The sequence below is a fragment of the Pogona vitticeps genome, chromosome 3, assembly GCF_051106095.1.
Source record: "Pogona vitticeps strain Pit_001003342236 chromosome 3, PviZW2.1, whole genome shotgun sequence".
NCBI classification, from domain to species: Eukaryota; Metazoa; Chordata; class Lepidosauria; order Squamata; family Agamidae; genus Pogona; species Pogona vitticeps.
In genome coordinates this window covers 115,770,390-115,794,380 of record NC_135785.1, presented here as the reverse complement: position 1 = coordinate 115,794,380, position 23,991 = coordinate 115,770,390, and the positions used below count along the sequence as shown (strand labels likewise).

General features: G+C 41.5%; 1 protein-coding gene across 19 annotated transcripts in view; it reads right to left on the bottom strand.

Moving 5' to 3' along the window:
• PPP3CB (protein phosphatase 3 catalytic subunit beta) overlaps positions 1-23,991 on the bottom strand; it is a 56,297-nt gene that overhangs the window by 20,410 nt on the left and 11,896 nt on the right. For all 19 annotated transcript variants that reach the window (XM_072994949.2, XM_078391139.1, XM_078391140.1 and 16 more), the window contains 3 exons: positions 17,333-17,533; positions 13,526-13,650; positions 7,363-7,474 (listed from right to left, as the gene is read on the bottom strand). In XM_072994949.2, coding sequence (XP_072851050.1) covers positions 7,363-7,474; positions 13,526-13,650; positions 17,333-17,360 — 265 coding nt within the window. In that variant the 5' untranslated portion in view covers positions 17,361-17,533. The remainder of the gene's footprint in view (positions 1-7,362; positions 7,475-13,525; positions 13,651-17,332; positions 17,534-23,991) is intronic.

The window sequence follows — 23,991 nt, the reverse complement described above, 5'->3', positions numbered from 1 at the left end:
TCCTATGTCACAATTCCTATTTCTCTATCAAAATGTTAGTGCATGTGTGTGTTTGGAGATAGAAAGTACTAGAAACCCTTTTAGGATCTGAATATAAGGGCTTGGACAAGACTGTGTATGGTCAGTAACCCTCTCTGTCACATGAACTGGCAGTGATAAAGGATTAAAAATGTGACACACTTTTCTTACACATGTAAAAGAAGACACCACACCTTATGATCACTTAATTGAACAGTTAAGGTTTTGGAAGGATGTCTTTTAGTGTGAAAAAGAGCTGAATTTTTAGATGTGAAGGTGAGAAATTACTTTTAGATTATGAGTGCTTAGTACTAAGTGTTACATACAGCACTGATGTTACCTGTCTGTCATGGGTTTGGAGGGAAAGTTCCATCCTATGGGGAGTGGAAGGCGGGACATCAGGAGGAGGGGCTGTACTGTATATATATGTGATGCGTGTGTGGAGAAGTTTAGACGCTGAGAGGAGACGAAGCAGCAGCTGGGAAGAAGAAGCTGGTGTGGGAGTCTGTGTGTCAGACAGGGTACTACTGTGTGTCAGAGTACCAACCTGATAGGTTCAGGTGTCTGTTGGTTAGCCAGAACTGATAGGTTCAGGGTCTGTGCTTCAAGTTAAGGGTTCTGTGTGAACCAAACTGTGTGCATGTATGAATGAGACTAAGCCACGTTACTATATCTTATTCACCTGATCATTTTATTTTCCTGTGTGTTGTTTTAAATAAACCTTATTCTTTTATTTATTAAAAATCCATCCCTGGTCTGTGTGACTTCTTATAGGGAATGGTTGGTGGCAGCTTAGTTAACGTGTGGCAGATCCCAGTAGGTCTGGGTTTGTCACATTGATTGGTGGCAGCGGTGGGATACGACTGGTCCAGTTGTCCAGTGGTCCAGCAAAGCCTTGGCAAGTGTGCCCAGAGCAAGGGGGGTCTAGTCAGGGACAATCTGAGAGCGCGTAGGTAATCTTCTAGGTGTGCCTCACAGGGGGGTGCACTAGTAGAAGAACGTGTAACCTCAGATTGGGGGCTAGATTAGGGAGCTCTGAGGCAACCTGTTTTTGGCGGGAAAAAAGCTGAGGCAAAACTGTAAAGTAACAGTGATTTAGCCTGCCTGCTGCGAGGCCTAGCAGAGGGGGGTAGACTCTAGCTCGCAACTGTTGCAAGTTAGTGCTGAAGGACAGCAGCAATCTATAGAGAAAGCTGGTTCTGAGGCAAAAAAAAAATAAAAAAAAGTGGTCGCTTTATTTTGAGGCTTGACTTTTGAAAGCAGCCTGTTCTGGGGGGGGGATTATGCCCTTGACTCGAAGCCAAATGGCAGAAATGGGTGAAGTGAAAGACCCCCAGGTTGACCAAGGTTCTGAGGATGAATTTGGCTCAGTGCAGGGTGACACCACGGGAGAACAGAACCCAGAACTCAGGAAAATGCTCATAGCCCAACAGCATGAACTGAGGATGAGGCAATTTGAAATAGAGGCCAGAGAAACAGCTGAAATCTGTCAGGCAGAGGCAGATGCCAAGAAAAGGGGAATGGCCATGAGGATAAAAGAGATGGAACTGAAACACCAAATTAGAATGGTACAATTGGAATTGGATTTCCTAAATAAGTTTATTAACAATTTATCAGTTGAAGAAATGTCAAAGAAGGAAAAGTATGAGGCTCAGGTCAGACAAAGTGAGCAAGATCTTGAAAAATATACTCAGCAAAAAGACATTAAATTAAAAGAAATCAGAGATAAGACTGAAGAAAAAGTAAAAGAGATAAAAGCTAGGGCTGAGGAAGAAATTTTACAGATCAGGGCTCAGTTTGAGGCTAAGCGAAAGGAGCTGGATTTGAGAATAAAAGGGAAGAAATTGCAGCAAGGGGGAGGGGCCCATGGTGAAGGGAAGCCCTCAGACATGAAACCAAGACCTCAGATTTTGGAGGGAAAACCAAAACAAGATGAGAAAGACTCAAAATATAGCAGAAAATGTTATTTCTGTCAGGGAAAGGGCCATCTAATCTCAGAGTGTGAGAAATTAAAGCAGCTAAAAGGAATTGTGCCTCAGGATTCGAGTGGAACCAAGCCAAAAGCTGTGTTCTGTGTCCAGAAAGAGCAAGGCTCATTGTCACTGAGGGAGCCTGTTGCCATGGCTACTCAATCTGGAACAAGTACATCTGCTGATCAGGCTGAGGAAAATGGTCCTCTTGGGGAGGTCAAGCGATGCTTGCTCGTGAGAACAGATTCTCAGTTGTTTGAAACAGCAGGGGTGGACGTAGGAATACTTAGCCATCAGTATCGGGGGCTGCGGGACACTTGTTCCCAGGTGACCCTGTGCCATCCAGATATTATTCCTAGGGAGTATGTAATCCCAAATGAGAGCATGAAGGTGGCAGGGATTGAGGGGCAGGTAATCTCACTGCCAGTAGCGGAGGTACCTGTGAACTTTCAAGGCTGGAGGGGAGTTTGGCGGCTAGCGATTTCATCGACTCTGCCAGCAGCCGTGCTCGTGGGAAATGACCTGGCTGAACATGTGAAAAGGGTGCTAGTGATTACACGTTCACAAGCCACCACGGGGACAGTTCAGGGGGGTAATGATGAGCCAGAGACGGAAGCAGGTGGGGGGAGTTCAGAAGCTGTGGTGGAAACCTTAACCACAGACAGCAGATTTGGACAAGAGCAAAAGGCAGACGCCACTCTCCAAAAGTGTTTTGAACAGGTGACTGACGCCCAGCTAACACCTGAAACCCCAGTGAGATTTCTGGAGAAAAAGGGGATTTTATATAGAGAGACCCTGAGGAATATCTCAAAAGGGGGAGATGGGATCAGAAGTCAGCTGGTGGTGCCTGAAAAGTATCGCCCCATGATCTTACAAAGGGGGCACTCTGACATGTTTGCTGCGCACTTGGGGGTGAACAAAACACAGCAGAGAATCACGCAGAATTTCTACTGGCCTGACATAGGGAAGCAGATCAGGGAGTTCTGTAAACAATGTGATGTGTGTCAAAGGCAGGGGAATAGCCGTGACAGGACCAAAGCAAAGTTGTGCCCTTTGCCTGTGATTGACACTCCGTTCAAATGCATAGGGGTGGATATTGTGGGACCTTTGCCCAAGGCCACAAAGAGGGGGAACAGGTTCATTCTCACCATTGTGGACCATGCCACGAGGTACCCTGAAGCCATACCCTTGACTAACATTGAAACTAACACAGTGGCAGATGCCTTGGTGGGGTATATGTCCAGGATGGGATTTGCCTCAGAAATAATCACAGATTTGGGAGCATCGTTCACATCGAAGCTCATGAAACGCTTATGGCAAATCTGTGGAATTAAGCACAAGGAAACCACTGCCTATCATCCTGAAAGTAATGGGTTAACTGAGAAGTTCAATGGGACTCTAATGCGCATGATTAGGTCTTACTTGGCAGAGAATCCAAACAATTGGGACCAGAAGCTGCAATCCCTTTTGTTTGCTTATCGATCAGTGCCACAAGCCAGTACCGGGTTCAGTCCATTTGAACTTTTATTTGGGAGAAGGGTGAAAGGGCCCCTTGATTTGATCAAACAAAATTGGGAGCAGATCACCCAGGATGACCCACAAGACGTTGTGACATATATAGACTCTTTAAGGAAGGACCTAAAGAGAAACCTAGAGCTAGCAGCAGAGACCCTGCAAGCTCAAAAGGTCAGAAAGAAAGTTTGGGATGACCAGAAAGCCGGGGAGAGGCACTTTAACCCAGGGGAGGGAGTGCTTTGGCCTAGGCTCTGCAAAGAAAACAAACTGCAGCTGGGTAGCCCAGAAGTAAAGTGCTTGGGTCACATGGTAGGGGGAGGAGTGATAAAACCCCTGGAGGCCAAAATAGAAGCAGTTCGTGATTGGCCCAGACCCAACACCAAGAAAAAAGTCAAATCATTTCTTGGGTTGGTGGGCTACTACAGAAAGTTCATCCCGAGGTTTAGCGAGATTGCGGCTCCGCTGACCGATCTGACGAGGAAGAAGGCTGATGACCGCATCCCGTGGACCAGCGACTGTGAGGCGGCGTTCCAGAGGTTGAAGGAGGCGTTAATCAACTATCCAGTGCTGCGTGCTCCAGACTTCGACCGGGAGTTCATCATCTACACCGATGCGTCTAACAGCGGGGTAGGAGCAGTTCTGTGCCAGGAGGATGAGAATGGTGACCAGCATCCAGTGTCCTACCTGAGTAGGAAACTTCAAAAAGGTGAGAGACATTTGGCAACCGTGGAGAAGGAGTGTTTGGCCATAGTCTACGCGATCCAGAAGGCCAAGCCTTACATCTGGGGAAGACATTTTACTCTGTGCACTGACCATTCACCACTGCAATGGTTAAAGACAATGAAAACCCACAATAGTAAACTTATGAGGTGGGCTTTAAACTTACAAGACTATGACTTTGAAGTGAAGGTGGTCAGAGGGTCAGTGAACTGTGTTGCTGACGCCTTGTCAAGAAGACCTGAAGAATGAAGACGGCGAAAGAAACATGGACTATGTATATATATTGATGACAAAAAGTTAAATGTACCTGTTTTTTGAATTTGGTTTGTATGAATAAAGGTAAATTGATGTAATGTATATGGTAAATGTTTAAATGCCTAATTGCTATGGTTAACTTAGAATGTAAGTATAAGTAAGTATGATATGGTATGTATAACTGTTGTTGTGTGTTTTATCCAGGTTGTTTTTTGGGAAAAAGCACCTTAGCTTTCCCCCTACAAAACAACTTATAAAGAGGGGAGGTGTTACATACAGCACTGATGTTACCTGTCTGTCATGGGTTTGGAGGGAAAGTTCCATCCTATGGGGAGTGGAAGGCGGGACATCAGGAGGAGGGGCTGTACTGTATATATATGTGATGCGTGTGTGGAGAAGTTTAGACGCTGAGAGGAGACGAAGCAGCAGCTGGGAAGAAGAAGCTGGTGTGGGAGTCTGTGTGTCAGACAGGGTACTACTGTGTGTCAGAGTACCAACCTGATAGGTTCAGGTGTCTGTTGGTTAGCCAGAACTGATAGGTTCAGGGTCTGTGCTTCAAGTTAAGGGTTCTGTGTGAACCAAACTGTGTGCATGTATGAATGAGATTAAGCCACGTTACTATATCTTATTCACCTGATCATTTTATTTTCCTGTGTGTTGTTTTAAATAAACCTTATTCTTTTATTTATTAAAAATCCATCCCTGGTCTGTGTGACTTCTTATAGGGAATGGTTGGTGGCAGCTTAGTTAACGTGTGGCAGATCCCAGCAGGTCTGGGTTTGTCACACTAAGATCATGATTGACAGCTTTTTGTGACTGATTTGTAAAATATCTGATCTGTTACCGTATGTTGGGTGCCATGCCATACATTGTACTGTAACACATTTTTACCTTGTAACAAGTCTGTTTAAAAATCCCCCAACAATAGCACTTAAGAATTTGAAATATTTTTTCCAAACACTGTCAGTAATTTCCTATTACACTGTCAAAATGAGTATTTTTCCTCATTTTCCTGATTTTGCATAAAGATTTTGTTTCCAACTCAGGTAATACTGTACTACTGAGTGCTGCCCATGCTGTCAGAATTTAAAGAGAGTTGCCGCCTAGAGTGGTCGCAAGACCAGATGAGCGGGATACAAATAAAATAAATAAATAAATATAAATAAAGTCAAACCATAGGTCAGCCTATCTCTGGCACATGCTAGTGAATAATGCCTTCTGTATATGTATTTTGCAGTCTTTCAGACATGTATACTTCTGCTTATAATAAGGAAGGATATGAGTCTGAAACTTCTAAAAACATTATTATCATTTTAGTCCAGGAAAGATAATAAAGCACATGTTCATTACAATGAAAGCAAAACAAGGCTATTCATGAACACAAGTATTTCTGCTTGGGAGACCTGTTCCTGGCATATGCAGAACTGTATAAGGAACTCTGCAAAGAGAAGCAAAAATGGTGATGGGTTATTTGAATTATATACATGTGTGTTGCTTAGCCTATGAGAAGGGTGCCACAAAAGCTACACCTGTGATGTAAATATTATTTGCTCTATGTGTATATTGTTTTAGTACATTTTTGCAGCTAAAAGCATAAAGCAGAAGCTTTTACTTTAGGAATTGCATTAATTTTAAATAAATATGCATCTGCAAGTTGCTCATAGACCTCAAAATATAACCTTCTCTGTCCAATAAAATAAGATGGCATCAGAGTAATTCTGTTAAGGGCATACCAATAAAGTATGAGAATGGGAGAGAGGAAAATATATATATATTCCTTCCCCTTCCAATTTTCCATTTTGCTCAAGCATAGGTTTTTATTCTGAGAAATCATTGAGAGATAATACAACAGCCACCTTCAAATATCTGAAGAACTGTGATGCAAAAATGGAGAAAGCTTATTTTCTGCTACTCCAAGGGATAATATATGAACCAAAAGATTCAAATTACAATTCTGACTATACATCGGAAAGAATATCCTGATAGTAAGAACTATTCAACAGTGAAACCAACTGATGAGGAAGATGGAGGACTCTGCTTTACTGGAAGTTTTCAAACAAAACCTGGATAGCCACCTTTCAGGAATACTTTAGTTGTGGATTTCCTTAATTAGTAGATGCTTAGCATCTCTTCCAACTCTACAATTCTAATTTCCAAGGTCTGAAGAGGAGGAGAATCAGCAAATTATGTGAAATGTGAAAACAATATATTAATTTCTTCAAAAAGAAACAAAGCAAAGTTAGTTGGCTGATTATACATTCACATGTGCAAAATACACATACAGATCCAGGATCCACCAGCTATAAGAAAGCATGGAACATGTGGTCAATTCTTATTATCTGTAGCTGTTGAAAAATGCATTTGACCCATGATCAGAATACTGTTTTAAACTCACAGCAGTTGCTGCTGCTCGTAATAGGAAAGACACATCTCTAGATTTCAACACAAGAGTAAGTCAATAGGATATCTGTGAATCTAGTAGCAAAGCTCTTTGCCATCCTGGGCAAAAGACAATGAAAAGATTAATCAGAAAAAAATAAATTTCTACCTATTATACTGCTATCTCTTTTCTAGTACTTCTGTGGGCAAGTATGCAAGGCAGCCTGGAGCTCAGTTCTAGTTAAGTATTACACTTTATGGAATTAGGACCTAGTTAACATTCTAATACAATCAGCATAAACACTAAAAAGAAACAGGCAATAACTAGGGACAGAATCCTGCTGGAAACATCATGTGTACCTGTGCTCAATCATTCATGCAATGGGCAGCTCACCAATGGGAGAAAACATCTTGTGCAATCACCACTGAGTTCACTCCTTTTTCTAACAAGATTCTGGCCCAGATATCTGGGAAGCAAACATTCCGTTCCATTAATAATACTTACATTCCTGCTTAAAAGTAAAATATTCTGTAAGATGCCTGCATTCGTGGTTGCCTCTCAGAAGAAACAATGTGTTTGGGTACAGAATCTTCAGTACCCACAAATATAGTACACACTGTTGAAAAAAAAAGAATACCTAGTCATATGTGATTAAATATAACATCATTTTTTAAAAAATTATTAGCAGTGAAAATAACAAGTTCAAGTAAATTGTTAGCAGCCATTTCACATTATCTAGTTCTAATTTTATTTTTTCTTCAATCTATTATTTTAGAATATTAATTCGAGAATATGGCAACTTACAATAATATCCAAATTAAAGCAACATATATTAATATTTTATTTAAAATACTCAATGTAACATTAAACAATGGCTGACAAAGATAATATCAAAACAACATACAACCCAATGAACAAGAGAAAATACCAACATGGTAAGGCTATAGAATAAAAAACCATCAATTTTGTGAAAACTTGAGGTAGACAAGTAGTTTTTAATGATCACCTTGCAGAGGCACCATACAGTTGTGTTCAAAATTATTCAACCCCCAATGCTGTAAAGGGGTTTAGGGACTATAGTGTACATTTGGAATTGTATTCAGAATGAAATCCTACAAGGACGTTTTAAAGAACCAAATGCAACTAAAATAACATCAATTGTTTATGTAATACAGTAGTAAATGTTTCTTTTGTGGTTTCTTCATTGCCACAATTATTCAACCCCTTAAAGACTACCACTCTGAAGAAGAGAGGTTCATTCAGGTGTTTTCGATCAGGTATTGAAAACACCTGTGGATGTCACCGAGCACCAATCAAGCATAATAAGCACCAATTAGGCAGCTTTAAAATGACTGTGATACTCAGCTCCTTCTAGACATTTACTGGTGTGGTTACAAACATGGTGAAGTCAAGAGAATGGTCCAGGAAGACAAGAGAAGAGGTGATTTGTCTTCACAGGAAGGGCAATGGCTATAAGAAGATTGCAAAGAAGTTAAACATACCAAGAGACACCATAGGAAGCATCATTCGCAAATTCAAGGCAAAGGGCACTGTTGAAATGCTACCTGGTCGTGGAAGAAAGAAGATGCTGACTTCGACTGCTGTGCGCTACCTAAAGCATAGAGTGGTGAAAAGTCCCCGTGTGACTGCTGAGGAACTGAAAAAAGATTTGTCAGATGTGGGTATAGAAGTTTCAGCTCAGACAATAAGGCGCACACTGCGTAATGAAGGTCTCCATGCCAGAACCCCCAGGCGCACCCCCTTGCTGTCTCCCAAGAATAAGAAGAGTCGACTGCAGTATGCCAAAAGTCATGTGGGCAAACCACAAAAGTTGTGGGATAGTGTTCTGTGGACTGATGAAACAAAATTAGAACTGTTTGGGCCCATGGATCAACGCTATGTTTGGAGGAGGAAGAACAAGGCATATGACGAAAAGAACACCTTGCCTACTGTGAAGCATGGCGGAGGGTCAATAATGCTTTGGGGCTGTTTTGCTTCTGCAGGTACAGGGAAGCTTCAGCGTGTACAAGGTACCATGAATTCTCTTCAGTACCAGGAGATATTGGATGAAAATGTGATGCAGTCCGTCACACACCTGAGGCTTGGGAGACGTTGGACCTTTCAACAGGACAATGATCCCAAGCATACCTCCAAATCCACTAGAGCATGGTTGCAGAGGAAAGGCTGGAACATTTTGGAGTGGCCATCGCAGTCACCAGACTTAAATCCGATTGAGAACCTCTGGTGGGACTTAAAGAAAGCAGTTGCAGTGCGCAAGCCTAAGAATTTGACTGAACTGGAGGCTTTTGCCCATGAAGAATGGGCTAAGATACCCGTAGATCGCTGCAAGACACTTGTGTCAAGCTATGCTTCACGTTTAAAAGCTGTTATAACTGTAAAAGGATGTTGTACTAAGTACTAAGATTGAATGTCACTTGGGGGTTGAATAAAAACTAATAATGATGTGAGCACAGAAAAGACATTTGTGGTTATTTCATTATAAACTTAAGGTTATATTTCTCTGACCTACAAGTGCCTCTTTCATGTAAATGTAAGCAAGATGACTGAATGATCAAAATCAATGTCAAAATGGCCAAAACATTCAATTTCAGTGGGGGTTGAATAATTTTGAACACAACTGTATATTGTACCATATAATTTTTCCCCACAAATATGGGGCAACTGCCAAAAAAAATCCTCTCTGTGGCCATCTACATAACTGCTTTCATAGATAGGTCTTAGAGGTAGGTCTTAATGCAATTCACCTTTCTTTGGGTTAACAAATGTTCTCTTGACTTCATTTATCAAATAAGTAGTTTTCCCTCTCTCCAGGGAATTGTTTATCTAAAACTAGCGATAGTGACTGTGAAAGGAATGACATATTAAAAGACAAATAGAGATCCCAAACCCAGATGTGTTTTCAAATCATTCCATTCAGTTGAGAGCTAGCAGATGGGCACAGTGTGTCTTACCATCATGTCTTATTTGTGTCCTCCCCCGGGCCATTCAGAAATTTGTTGGGAGAGTGTATAAAAGTGGGAGCAGAAGTTACAATGAGTATTGGCAGACAGAGAGAAGGGTTTAGCAGAAAATACACATTGCCTCACTCCTGCATTTGTTGCCTAACTCCTTCATTCATAAGTAGTTCTATAGTGACCAAGGGAGAGTTCAGACATAGTTTGGTTGGCTGAAAGCCACAATGTCAACTATATCTTCAGTTATAAATTCCATACAAAAATTCTCATGCAAGGGGTACAGAAAATTACCATATTTTGGTTAGGCCCTTGTTATATTAATATTACAAAACTAGCCACAATGATTCCGAAAAACAGGCACAGCCCAGTTTTTTAATCATCTAATGGCACAGTCTAAGAACCACCAGGGGGACCTGGCCATTGGTATATTCATCCTATTTCTCTAAAGTAAATTAAGCCACCATTGTTTCAGTTAAGATAAGGTGCTGCTTACAATAGAAAGGGGCAACTGCCTTTAATCTAGTTGTGTGGAACTGGAATCCTTGACTTCCTGTAATTGCAGCTTTCAGTTCATTTACAGATATTCTTCCTGCACCAATGCACAAGCAAGCAACATATATCTCAGAGAATACATCCCACTTGTAAGACAGGACATCTATAATGCTGATCTGGTTCAGCAGCTGACCATTGTGTGTTGTTGTTGTTGTTTAGTTAAGTCGTGTCTGATTCTTTGTGAGCCCATGGACCAGAGCATGCAAGGCCCTCCTGTCTTCCACTGCCTCCCGGAGTTTGGTCAAATTCATGCTGGTATCTTTGATGACACTGTCCAACTATCTCGTCCTCTAATGTCCCCTTCTTCTCTTGCCTTCACACTTTCCCAACATCAGGGTCTTTTCCAGGGAGTCTTCTCTTCTCATGAGATGGCCAAAGTATTTGAACCTCAGCTTCAGGATCTGTCCTTCCAGTGAGCACTCAGGGTTGATTTCCTTCAGAATGGATAGGTTTGTTCTCTTTGCTGTCCAGGGGACTTTGCAAGAGTCTCCTCCAGCACCACAATTCAAAAGTAACAATTCTTCGGTGGTCAGGCTTCTTTATGGTTCAGCTCTCACTTCCATACATTGCTACTGGAAAAACTATAGCTTTGGCTATGCGGACTTTTCTTGGCAAGGTGATGTCTCTGCTTTTTAAGATGCTGTCGAGATTTGACATCACATTCCTCCCAAAAAGCAGGCGTTTTTTAATTTTGTGGCTGCTTTCGCCATCTGCAGTGATCATGGAGCCCAAGAAAGTAAAATCTGTCACTGCCTCCATATCTTCCCCTTCTATTTGCCAGGAGGTGACGGGACCAGTGGCCATGATCTTAGTTTGTTTGATGTTGAGCTTCAGACAATTTTTTGCACTCTCCTCTTTCATCCTCATTAGGGGGTTCTTTAATTCCTCCTTACTTTCTGCCATCAGATTGGTATCATCTGCATATCTGAGGTTGCTGATATTTCTTCTAGCAATCTTAATTCCAGCTTTCGCATGATGTATTCTGCATATAAGTTAAATAAGCAGGGAGACAATATACAGCCTTGTTGTACTCCTTTCCCAATTTTGAACCAATCAGTTATTCCACATCCAGTTCTAACTGTTGCTTCCTATCACACATATAGATTATTAAGGAGACAGATAAGGTGGTCAGGCACTCCCATTTCTCTAAGAACTTGCTATAGTTTGTTGTGGTCCATACAGTCAAAGGCTTTTGTGTAGTCCATGAAGCACAGACCTGGGCAAAGTACAGCCCGAGGGCCACATACGGCCCTCGAGCCGCTCCTGTCCCGCCCACGCACAGTTTTGAACATCAAAACCATTTATAGCTTTTTGTCTAAAGTTGATAAGTTGCTTATCTTTAATATACAGCAAAAAACCTATTTAGTATTTGTGAAGATTAGCAAGTTTAAAATAAAAACAATCATAACATCACTGTTTCATTTTATTTTTAAGTAAAGTTGGTTCGGCCCCCGAACACAGTTCAGATTTTTCATGTGGCCCCCGCATAGAAATTAACTGCCCACCCCTGAGTAGTAGATGTTTTTCTGGAACTCTCTGGCTTTCTCCATAATCCAGCGCATGTTAGCAATTTGGTCTCCAGTTCCTCTGCCTCTTCAAAATCCAGCTTGTACTTCTGGGATTTCTCGGTCCACATACTGCTGAAGCCTACCTTGTAGGATTTTGAGCATCACCTTGCTAGGGTGTGAAATGAGTGCAATTGTACGGTAGTTGGAGCATTCTTTGGCACTGCCCTTCTTTGGGATTGGGATGTAGACTGATCTTTTCCAATCCTCTGGCGACTGCTGAGTTTTCCAAACTTGCAGGCATATTGAGTGTAGCACCTTAACAGTGTCATCTTTTAAGTTTTTAAATAGTTCTACTGGAATGCCATCACCTCCACTGGCCTTGTTGTTAGCCATGCTTTCTAAGGCCCACTTGACTTCACTCTCCAGGATGTCTGGCTCAAGGTCAGGACCCCACACTATCTGGGTGTTCCAGGACATCCAGATCTTTCTGGTATAATTCCTCTGTGTATTCTTACCACCTTGATGTCTTCTACTTCTGTTAGCTCCCTCCCATTTTTGTCCTTTATCATGGCCATCTTTGCACAAAATGTTCCTTTAATATCTCCAATTTTCTTGAAGAGATCTCTGGTTTCTCCCTTTCTATTATTTTCCTCTATATCTTTGCACTGTTCATTTAAGAAGGCCCTCTTGTCTCTCCTTGCTATTCTTTGGAAGTCTGCATTCCGTTTTCTGTAAATTTCCCTATCTCCCTTGCATTTTCTTTCCCTTCTCTTCTCTTCTATTTGTAAGGCCTCGTTGGACAGCCACTTTGCTTTCTTGCATTTCCTTTTCTTTGGGATGGTTTTTGTTGCTGCCTCCTGTACAATGTTACGAGCCTCCATCCATAGTTCTTCAGGTACTCTGTTCACCAAGTCTAGTTCCTTAAATCTGTTCTTTACTTCCACTGTGTATTCATAAGGGATTTGGTTTAGATTATATCTGACTAGCCCAGGGTTTTTTCCTCCTTTCTTCAGTTTAAGCTTGAATTTTGCTATAAGAAGCTGATGATCAGAGCCACAATCAGCTCCAGGTCATGTTTTTGCTGCTTGTATAGAGCTTCTCCATCTTTGGCTGCAGAGAATATAATCAATCTGATTTCGGTATTGCCCATCTTGTCCATGTGTAGTTTCGCCTCTTGTGTTGTTGGAAAAGAGTGTTTGTGATGACCAGCTTGTTGTCTTGACAAAACTCTATTAGCCTTTGCCCTGCTTCGTTTTGAAATCCAAGGCCAAACTTACACGCATGGAAGACAAACAGCGTCTTCTCTTATTTGTGCAAGATACAAGGAAATTAAGAAACAGTGGAAGGCTCTCCTATTGCTCAGAAAGGAATCTTGCCTTTTCTTAACTGTTTTGAAAATGTCCAGAGGGCTGCACAGATTAGCTATGTGATATCTTATATATGAGCCAGCATTCTGGTGGGAAACTGGGGTGTAGGAAGGAGAGCAAATGGAAAAACATTGGCACTCTGAATGGAACCCCTCGGATTCAGTGTTTCCTCCAGTGCACCCGGAAATGTAAATATTACCACAGTGGACACACACTTCCTCCCTCTCATATTGAGATTAAAATCAGGAAACACAGTTTCAATTACCTCTATGCTAAAATATCCTCTGTCTACATAATCACCAAGGAACAGGTATCTTGTATTAGCAGGTGATCCTCCCACTTCAAATAGCTTCATTAGGTCAAAGAATTGGCCATGAATGTCACCACACACTGCAATGAAAACTGTGTTAATCAAAGAATCATAGTAAACATCTAGTTTCTGAAAATAAGTCAAATTTGGCACAACATTCTGTCAACCAGAATTTCAGAAAAAGAACCCACTCACAAGCCTTACAGTTTTAGATAACAAAGACTTTCCAACTGAGATTAGTTAGAAGAACCTGCATATTTCATGACATCTCTTTTTTAGGATCTAACCAAATTTTAATTAACAAGATTGGTAATGTCAACAAAATTGTTTATGTGCTAGTGACATAAAAATTGTTTAGTGTAGCTCACAATGTTTCCTGAATAGTCCAGTAGCTTTTAAATGTTTTCCCTAAAGGAAAACCAAAGCAACTGAAACTTTCCTAAGCATAAATATTGTACGGCTACAAGCAAACCTTCTCTTTATCTCCCCACAAACAAATCCCATTTTCTAGTTTTCCATTTCTCCCTTTTCCACAGCTTTTGCTTCTGATGTCTTTAATATCTTTCTTTTTCCTAATTTCATTCTGTTGACTTTCCAGCTACACTCTGCTGATTCTCCATGCAACTTCCAACTTCCCTTCTTTATTTCCATAAAAAAGTATGGAGTACAGTATTTATATGCCGGTAATATACAGCTTTGGAGGCATTCACCTCTGGCACACAAATATTTCATCCATGTATACCCACCACAATTGATTTTGTGAAATAATGTCCCAAATGTCCCAAAAGCAAGTTTGCTTCCCCACTGACCTTGTTAACTTCTCTGATTCTACAATCAAGTCTAAATCTGTGATTCTTGCTCTCCATTAATGGTAGGGGAGATAAAATCAGAACCCATTAGAAGGCTAAGTTAATGTACCTATTTGAGTGTGACTATACAGTGAAGTTACTCCCAGCTGCAGCAAGCTTAACAAGGTCACTTGAAAATACAGTCTGAGATTTAGAACAATCCTTTGGTGTTTGGGGACAAGGAGTCACAGAGTCACACTGCACATCAAAGCAACCCTACTCAGCTCATTCCTCTCTCCCAGCCTCCATGCCCCTTCATCCTCTCCTGTTTTCTTCTTTGTGAGGAGAGGGTTTTTTTTTCTTATTATTATTTACTCGTAAGTGACATACCACTGCATTGGCTTGCCACCAAAGTGAAACAGCACTGGATTGTAAAGAAAAGAAAAATAAATAAATAAATCCTCTCCTATTTCCTCTTCTGTCTCCTCCTCTGTGAGGAGTGGAGGAAAGCTGGACTTTACTTATTTATTTATATTAATTTTTATGTGATATATCACTGCATTGGCTTGCCAACAAAGTGAAACAGGAAGGAAGGGAGGGAGGGAAAGAGGGAGGGAGGAATTGTTTGAGTATTTATTTATTTATTTATTTATTTATTTATTTATTTATTTATTTATTCATTCATTCATTCATTCATTCATTCATTCATTCATTCATTCATTCATTTATTTATATCTTACTATTATCATCCAAACAGGAATCCAGGATTATCTACCTCTTGGTTTAAAATTTAACGCCATAGTCTGAAGTAATAACATATTAAAAGGAAAAAAAAACAAAAAACAAAAAACAAAAAACAGTACCACATTTCGTGTCATATTTTAGCCCTTACTCATCTATTAGCTTTCCAAATTCCACTGTCATCTAATATGGTAAACCTTAATCTATGAAAAATGATAATGCCTTTTATCTCCCTCCTACCAACTGCTGCATGCTTCAAAATTGGTAAGACTCTGGAAAATATTAGAGAAAGTCTCGGTGTACTCAGATGGCTTGACAAGGTCTTGTCAGAGAAACTGATATATAAAATGAAGCAGCAAAAGGGAATGTAAAAGTGATATATTTGCTTTTGTGTCGTATCTGCTCATTTTATTTGCAAACACAGATTCTCTACCATATGGCCCACTTTCATATCATATGAAATTCTAGAGGAATTTCTTCTGACTTGTTTCTCTCAAAGACTAGACTTTTGTCTGACTCCCATGTTGCTTTTTTTAAAAAATAAAATTTATTATTTTACAAAAATACAAAACAATCAATAAATCCTAGAAATATCCACAGTGGTTTATCATGTATATAATCATGGCCCGAGTCAGACATGACTGGACTTAATTGCCAAGGGGAGCCTTTACTTTTAATCATGAATCGTGTTGTTTCTTCATGCAAGTAAAGTTTTACCTCTATGAATGACAGATACAGATAATCTTCCCCTTCCAGCTCTCCTCTTTTGAAATATACTGTTCTTCATAAAAAAAAAAACATTAAACACCCAAGGTGCCACAAGTATGAGTACAGCAAGGATTTGAGCTGGGTTACTTGCACAATTGAACATTTCTGTTTGAAAAGTTGCAAGTAGGAATGAAGTAATCGTAGCCCTGCTCAAAGGCTGCTGTAAACACGGTCTGCATTTCTTTCAGTTCTGTGAGTGCCTCCCTCCCTCTTTGTCCCTTGCTCCAAGGTCAGGAGAAGTGTTAGATACCTTACCCCATGAAGGAACCCAAAATGCAATCCCTGGTGGAAAAAACTGTATTGTACATCATTTCCACCGAGAAATAGGCATGCTCATGTCACTGCTGTGAATGCTCCCTCCTCTTTCCTTGCTTCCAGATCCATTAATTTCCCTGTTCTGCTCCAAAATAAGGCTACAAGAGATGACAGGTGCTCGTCAGCTACCAGCAGTCTCTTTTTGCCTTCTCTGAGGCAGAAAGAACATCTGTAACACTCATTTAACACTGAAGATCCTGTTCCAAATGGCACTTAAAATGTTTTTTCATCCAAAATATAAGGCATCTCTGTCATCTTCTCCTATCTTGTAGAACAGGTAAAAAAGGAAATGGCAGCTGAGAGTGACTTGTGACAAACAGCACTGACAACTCACACAGAACTCAAGAATCCATGAGCATTCAAGTGGTCAAAATATGCAAGTTTGAAAGGATAACTAAGGGCTGAAAAAAGAGATGAAACTCTTTATAAGAAGTCCAGCATGTTTCAAACTTACTTGTCATTCATGAGGAAATTTATAAAAATAGATAATAAAAATTTTAATGCCATAATCCAAAATATTTAGTTCATAACATAAACAGAAGAAGCCAATTCCTGCCATATGACTGAAACGTCTCACAAATACCCAGCCAAGTATTAAAGAAAGTGTTAATTTGTTCAGGTTTTTTAAAAATGTGAACAATATTCCCTGGGGAACATATTAAGAAAAAAAAATCATAAAACATTTGATTTTTAATTTGCACCAGTCCTTTTTCAACTTGTTGAAAAACAGAAAACATGATCTAAGATACAAGGTTTCTTCAGGATACCATGGTACATATCATGATGGGAATAAATCTACTGCTAACATATTCCCAAATCACCCTCCTCCAATGCAGTTATGAAGAGACCTAAAATGTATTTTTTACTTCACATTAATAATAATCTGTTGTTCTCCCTCCACCTAACGAACCTCCAATCTTCTCTTTCTCTTTGAATTAGCACAGGACAAAGGAAAGGTGGCATAGGAGCCTGAGATTCACTGCAACTTGATAGGATTAAAATGGTCTAAGATTTGATTGGGGTGCATGACACAATACACAATCATTTCATTAATGAAAAAAATATATAAAGCTTCCATCGCTTAGTATGAATTCTTTTAGCACTAAGGAACTGCTACTGAAATACTTTTCCAAAGCAAAAAAGGATGTACCTGTAATAGGAGCTTCCACTTCAATCATGGTTTTCTCTCTTCTTAGAATTGCAGCACCTTCATTGATGATTCTAAGTGCAATTTCTTCATCTACCCGGCCTTCTTTTATTAGGTGATTCTTCAAAATATCAACCCGAGGTTTTCCAGTTGTATCAAACACTTCTTCTGATGTTAATCGATGAGTTGGTGGAAAGGGGACAGCTGAAAATGGAGAATATAAGTGTGATTTGCAATTTTTTTTAAAAAAATGTCTCAAGCACAATTTTGACCCAATGCTCTTTTTTTAAAAAGGGTGGTTAGATCAAATGTACAGTATATTTAAACTAGTAAAATGAAGGACTGGATATATGAGCAAGGAGGGATGCTTTTTAATTTATACTGCATTCCTTAAGAGTACAAGAAACATAATTTGTAACATTAATTTTTTAATTATTCCCATTACTCATTATAGTGCTTAAAAATAATCTTATTATCAATAATTGATATGTTACAGAACAAAAACAGAAGTGTGTAATAATTTCATTAAGATACCCAGTGTGTTGTAGTGGATAGAATGATGGACTGGGACTCGGGAGACCTGGGTTCGAATTCCAACTCAGTCGTGGAAGTTCACTGGGGGTGTAGAACTGGTCAAACTACTCCTTAAACATCTCACTTACCTTGAAAGCTTTATTAGGGTAGCAAAAAGTCACTTCCAACTTGCTAGCACATAACAACAAACAAATTTACTAGGCCCACTAAGATGGCACAGATACTTTCAAGTTCTCTAGAACTCTCCATCAGGCTGGACAGTTCAAAAGTCAGGGGACTAGGGAACAAACAAAAAGACCAAAAATCTAGTCAGGTTTAGTGGCTGTTGTCTTTATGGGCAAGTGATTTAAAAAGATGAGATTTCATATTCAGTGAGAAACAAAGATGTTTCAGAGAGAGACAGTTGCCATTTCCACTGCACTACATAACTTCAGGAGCTTCCTTCCGGGATCTAACCTTGTTTGGTTTTATAAATTAATAATTTCCTCCAAGGACTGAACTTTTTGTAATCAGAGATTAAATCAGTTACCTGGTTCTGTTCTAGCAGGAAACTGCATTTTAAATAGGCCAAGACATTGACAAGGGAAGGAGGGAACATGCAGACACATGGCTTTTTCTCAGAAAGGTAAATCATGAACTTTTTATGACTGAGCTGGGCTTGTGTGTTTCTTCATCAAGTGCACAGGAGCTGTAATATAACAAAGTCTCGAGGACAATGGAATACCCCATTTTATCTGAATTGGACTCTTCTGTGAATGGTTTATTTTTGTAGTTTGCATTGCTCAGAGTGAAAATCAACTACAGTACTATGCCCCCAAACTACAGCCCCCCTCCACTTTCATTTTGGAAGACTTCACATATGTTGCTGTGGCACACATTTCTGTGTCTGAAAATCCACATTATTTTTGTTGCAGTTTTCTTCAGAGTTACATCCCTCCCATGATTCTCCTAAACATCTCAGAGCCAAAATGAGAGCACAGTATCTTATTTTAACCCAAAGAAGCCTGTTGGCTGTGAGTTTTAGCAAAGGAACAGGTAAGGGAGAAAGGGAAGGAGAAATTAGCCCTTACTGCCCTGCCCTGTCTTTTTCTGCAAAAATTATTTAGCACATTGTTCTACTAGATCCACTTTTGAAAGTCAAAGTACTGTATTCTTCATGGACAGGAATACCTAATATCAGCTTTGGGTGATAGCTAGTCTGTGACAAGGATAAGCTGGCCACTGTGATCAGTCACTCATAAGACTGATTCACTATGATGTGCTCTATGTGAGGCTGCTGCTACAGCTGGTTCAAAAGCTGCAGCAAATGCAGAATACAGCAGTCAGGTTATTAACTAGATCACCTTACTATATATACCAGGGGGTCTCAAACATGCAGCCCGGGGGCCATTTGTGGCCCGCCAGATGATAGTTTGTGGCCCTCACCTTGCCTGCCCCCCGAAGCGCCCACGTGTCCTCTGCTGTAAAGAGTAAAAAAAGCCTTGCCTCGCTCGCCTGCTCTCTCCCAAGACAGCGCCTCTTGCACCCTCCATCCGGAACTGCAGCCTGCCACCCAGCTCACCTGTCTGCCAGCTGGCAAGCTGCAGTTCCAGATGGAGGATGCAAGAGGCGCTGTCTTGGGAGAGAGCCGCCAAGCGAGGCATACTGCCGACCCTTTTCCCTGAGTGCCCGAGCTGCCGCCGAGCGATGCCTGAGAGCGGAACTTGCTCCCGGCCTGTCCTTGAAGAGCGCCTCCAAGTTACCAACAGCAGCTGCCGCCGCTGCTAGGGAAGTGGCTCTCTGGTTCTCTTTCTCTCTCGGCACCCCCAGCACCAGCCTGGCCAGCGGCCACCTCAGCACCCAGCGGTGCTTCCTCCTCCTCCTCTTCGTCCTACTTCAGCCGCCTCAGCTCTGGAGGCTGCCTGGGCTGGCCTCGCAAAGTTTGCTCCTCTGTCATGGTGGGGGTAGCTGCTGCTGCTGAGTGCGTCTTTTTTGAGGGGGGCCCTCAGAGAAAGGTTGCCAGACCTCTGTGTGTATGTGTGTTTGTGTGCGTGCGTGCGCGCATGTGCACCTGTGGCGGCCCTGCCCCGTTCTGTTTAATTTTGCGGGCCCTGGTGGGGGCTTTTCTCCTTTGGCAAGGCAAATTCTGTGAGGGTTTTAAAATTTTTTTATGTCATGCCCTCCCCCCCTCCCGGCTAGGCGGTCGCCAGCGCTCCCTCCCTTCCCCACTTCTTTGTCCTCCTGCTGCTGGTGCTAGTGAAGAAGGAGCTGGAGGAGGTCGTGGCCGGCAACGAGGGCTCGCACGCCCCTCCTCCTCCTCCTCGGAGCCCCAGGTGGGCTAAGGAAACTCCTGGGCGGCTTCCTTGGGCTCTTGCTCTGCTTGGCGGAAAATCTGATGCGGCCCAGCCTCACCCAGCCTCTGCCTCCAGCAGCCCCCAGGTAAATTGAGTTTGAGATCCCTGATATATACATTGCATCTATGTTAAAGTATCTACACTAGCTCCCAATCTGTTATTAAGCTACGTTTAAGAGACTGGTATTATTTAGCTCAGTGGTTTAGGTATCTGGCCGTGGAGCCAGTGGTTAGGAGTTCAATTCCCCACTGTGCCTCCTGGGAGAAGAGCCAGTCCTGTTAAGTCACTGACAAGCTGCACAGTCTCAAAATGCCTCCAGAAGGGAATGGCAAACCACTTCCATGTATTCTCTATCTAGAAAACCCCAGAAAGGGTCACAAAGTCAAAATCATGCATTCATTACTATTACTGTATTATTATACAAAGCCTTTTAAAACCCAGGACCAACATGTTGCAAGGGACCTCTCTATCTATTGTTCTAGAGGCAAATTCAGAAATGCGGGATCTCTTAATGATATAGCCACACCCCACCAATTTACAGCCACGTTTCCTTCTAAGATTAAACAATCTTCTAGATTTATACCATAAAAATGAATTCTCAGACTCTTATTTTATTTGCAGTTGTTTTGAACAACACATGTTGAACAAGGGTGGGTTTTTTAAGCTCAGGAATTCTTAACTCCATGTGGGAGTGGCTAGAGAGGTTGGTATAGGGAGAGACATTCCTGGAGGTAACCTAGTCCTCAGTTTCAAGGAAGCAAGACATAGTCAGCCATAATTAACTACAATTGTTGATTCCACTGAAACAAGTAATTGCAACTGACTGCTAAAGTAATCTTGTCTTCGTGACTATACTGGGATGGTGGCAACACACACGGCCTGGAACCTGCTCTGGCTTGGTTCTGTAGCACAGTGATTTAAGAAAAATTGCTTTATACAGTTCACATATTAGAGAATATGACATTCTTCAGAAAACTCCCTGCCAATGTACAATTTTCATGTGTTGTATGCATGTATTAAATTATGGTTTTACCTTAAAAGTGCTAACTTAAGAATCTCCAATTTAGATATGATCTGGCTTTAAGCAGATATTAAATATACTGTATTTTGAAAGTAATCCCACTTGCATAAGGCAGTACCTATATCAAATGATTGCCATATATATCAAAATACTTAATGCTATACTCTTACGTATACTTCTATGGTGGAGGGAAGCAAGTAAACATGAAGAGGAGTGGGAAAAATCATCATGGTACCTGCTATACAATTAGAGATATACAATCACACCCAAAGTAAATTGGGTGTGCTTGTGGGTTATGATAATCCCACACTGTTCTCTATATATATACAATGAGAATGACAGATACACAGGACCGATTCAAACAGGCTGGTGAGTTTTTTGAATCTATGACTTCATGTCATATCTTCACCATCCATTAATGAAGAACAAGATCTAATTTAAAATGGAAAATAAAGAATTATGTGCAGAGCATGTATTAATTCAAACCTGGAAAAGCAAATCAAATCACTTAGGAGTGTCACATATCATCACAGTTTTTCTACTACTGTATTCTGATCACCAAGATGTGAGGTTCAATTCTCATAAACAGTAGATAAGACAGTTAACCTATGTCTGAGCTCTACTATGTCATTGTAGGCAACAACAGCCATGACAAAATACATTCTCTCTCTTTCGCAGACATATACTTTCTGAAGAATAAAAAGCTAGCATATTTAGAAGGTCATGTCCTGAAGAAACATTTCTCCCTCATGCATAGCTTTATATGTTCACCTACTTTTTAAAGGGATGTTGAGGACATTCAGCTAGTTCGATCTGGATGCAGGTTTATTTATTAAAATAATTTTACAAAATCTTTAATTGGACTTTTACAATATTTTAAAAATACAGAGGCATCAAGATAGGCATCCTTCAGTCTCGAGAGACTATGGTAATGTGCTCTGTATGGAGAACTTGGAACAGTGTCTAGTGTGGCTGAAGAGGCCAATTCGAGAGTGACAGTCCCTTCCACACTGAAGACAAATCCAATCTGTCCCCTGTCCGGCTCCCTGCTTTTGCTGCTTTTGTGACTTCCTCTTTGCCTCGGCCTGCTGGGCAAGGGTCTCTTCGAATTGGGAGAGGCAGTGATGCAGTGCCTGCCTCCAGGCTGAACACTCAGATGTCAGGTTTTACCACCTGTTGAGATCTATTCCTAAGGCCTTCAGATCTTGCTTGCAGATGTCCTTGTATCGCAGTTGTGGTCTCCTTCTGGGGCGCTTTCCCTGCACTAATTCTCCATACAGGAGATCCTTTGGAATCCGACCATCAGCCATTCTCACGACGTGCCCGAGCCAACGTAGACGTCGCTGCTTCAGTAATGTATTCATGCTGAAAATTCCAGCTTGTTCTAGGACTACACTGTTTGGTACTTTGTCCTGCCAGGTGATACCAAAAATCCGTCGGAGGCAACGCATATGGAAGGTGTTCAGCTTCCTCTCCTGCCGGGCACAAAGGGTCCAGGACTCGCTGCAGTACAGGTGTGTGCTCAGGACACAGGCTCTATAGACCTGGATCTTGGTATGTGTCGTCAGCTTCTTATTGAGCCATACTCTCTTTGTGAGTCTAGAGAACATGGTGGCTGCTTTGCCAATGCATTTATCCAGCTCGACATCCAGAGAGAGGGTGTCAGAGATGGTTGAGCCAAGGTACACAAAGTCATGAACAACCTCCAATTCTTGTGTGGAGATGGTAATAGAAGGAGGTGAGTCCACGCCCTGGCCCATGACTTGTGTTTTCTTCAGGCTGATTGTTAGTCCAAAGTCTTGGCAAGCCTTGCTGAAACGATTCATGAGTTGTTGGAGGTCTTCGGCAGAATGGGCAACAATGGCTGCATCATCTGCGAAGAGGAAGTCCCCCATGCATTTCAGTTGGACTTTGGTCTTTGCTCTCAATCTAGAGAGATTAAAGAGCTTTCCGTCTGATCTAGTCCGGAGATAGACGCCCTCGGTTGCAGTTCCAAAGGCATGCTTCAGCATGACAGCAAAAAAGATCCCAAAAAGTGTTGGTGCGAAGACACAGCCCTGTTTCACTCCGCTTCGGATGTCAAAGGGGTCTGATGTTGAGCCGTCAAAAACTACAGTGCCTTTCATTCCCTCATGGAAAGATCTGATGATGTTGAGGAGACGAGGTGGACAACCAATCTTGGGAAGTATTTTAAAAAGGCCATCCCTGCTAACGAGATCAAATGCTTTTGTAAGGTCTATGAAGGCCACAAGGAGTGGCTGTTGTTGTTCCCTGCATTTCTCCTGCAGCTGTCTGAGGGAGAATACCATGTCAGTGGTGGATCTATTGGCTTGAAATCCACACTGTGATTCTGGAAAGACTGTCTGCAAGCACCTGGAGCCTCTTCAGCACAACGTGAGCAAGCAGCTTCCCTACCACGCTAAGAAGAGAGATGCCACGGTAGTTATTGCAGTCGCCCCTGTCTCCTTTGTTCTTGTACAATGTGACAATGTTTGCATCCTTCATGTCCTGTGGTACTCCACCTTCCCTCCAGCAGAGACGAAAGACTTCATACAGTTCGGTGGTGATGATCTCCTTACAGCATTTCAGCACTTCAGCAGGGATGTTATCCTTTCCAGGTGCCTTGCCGGAGGCGAGGGAATCCAAGGCCGCATATATTTCTACTAGGGTTGGTTCGCTGTCTAGCTCTTCCAAGACAGGCAGGCACTCAATGTTATTTAATGCTTTTTCGGTTACTACATTCTCTCTGGAATATAGCACGGAGTAGTGCTGTA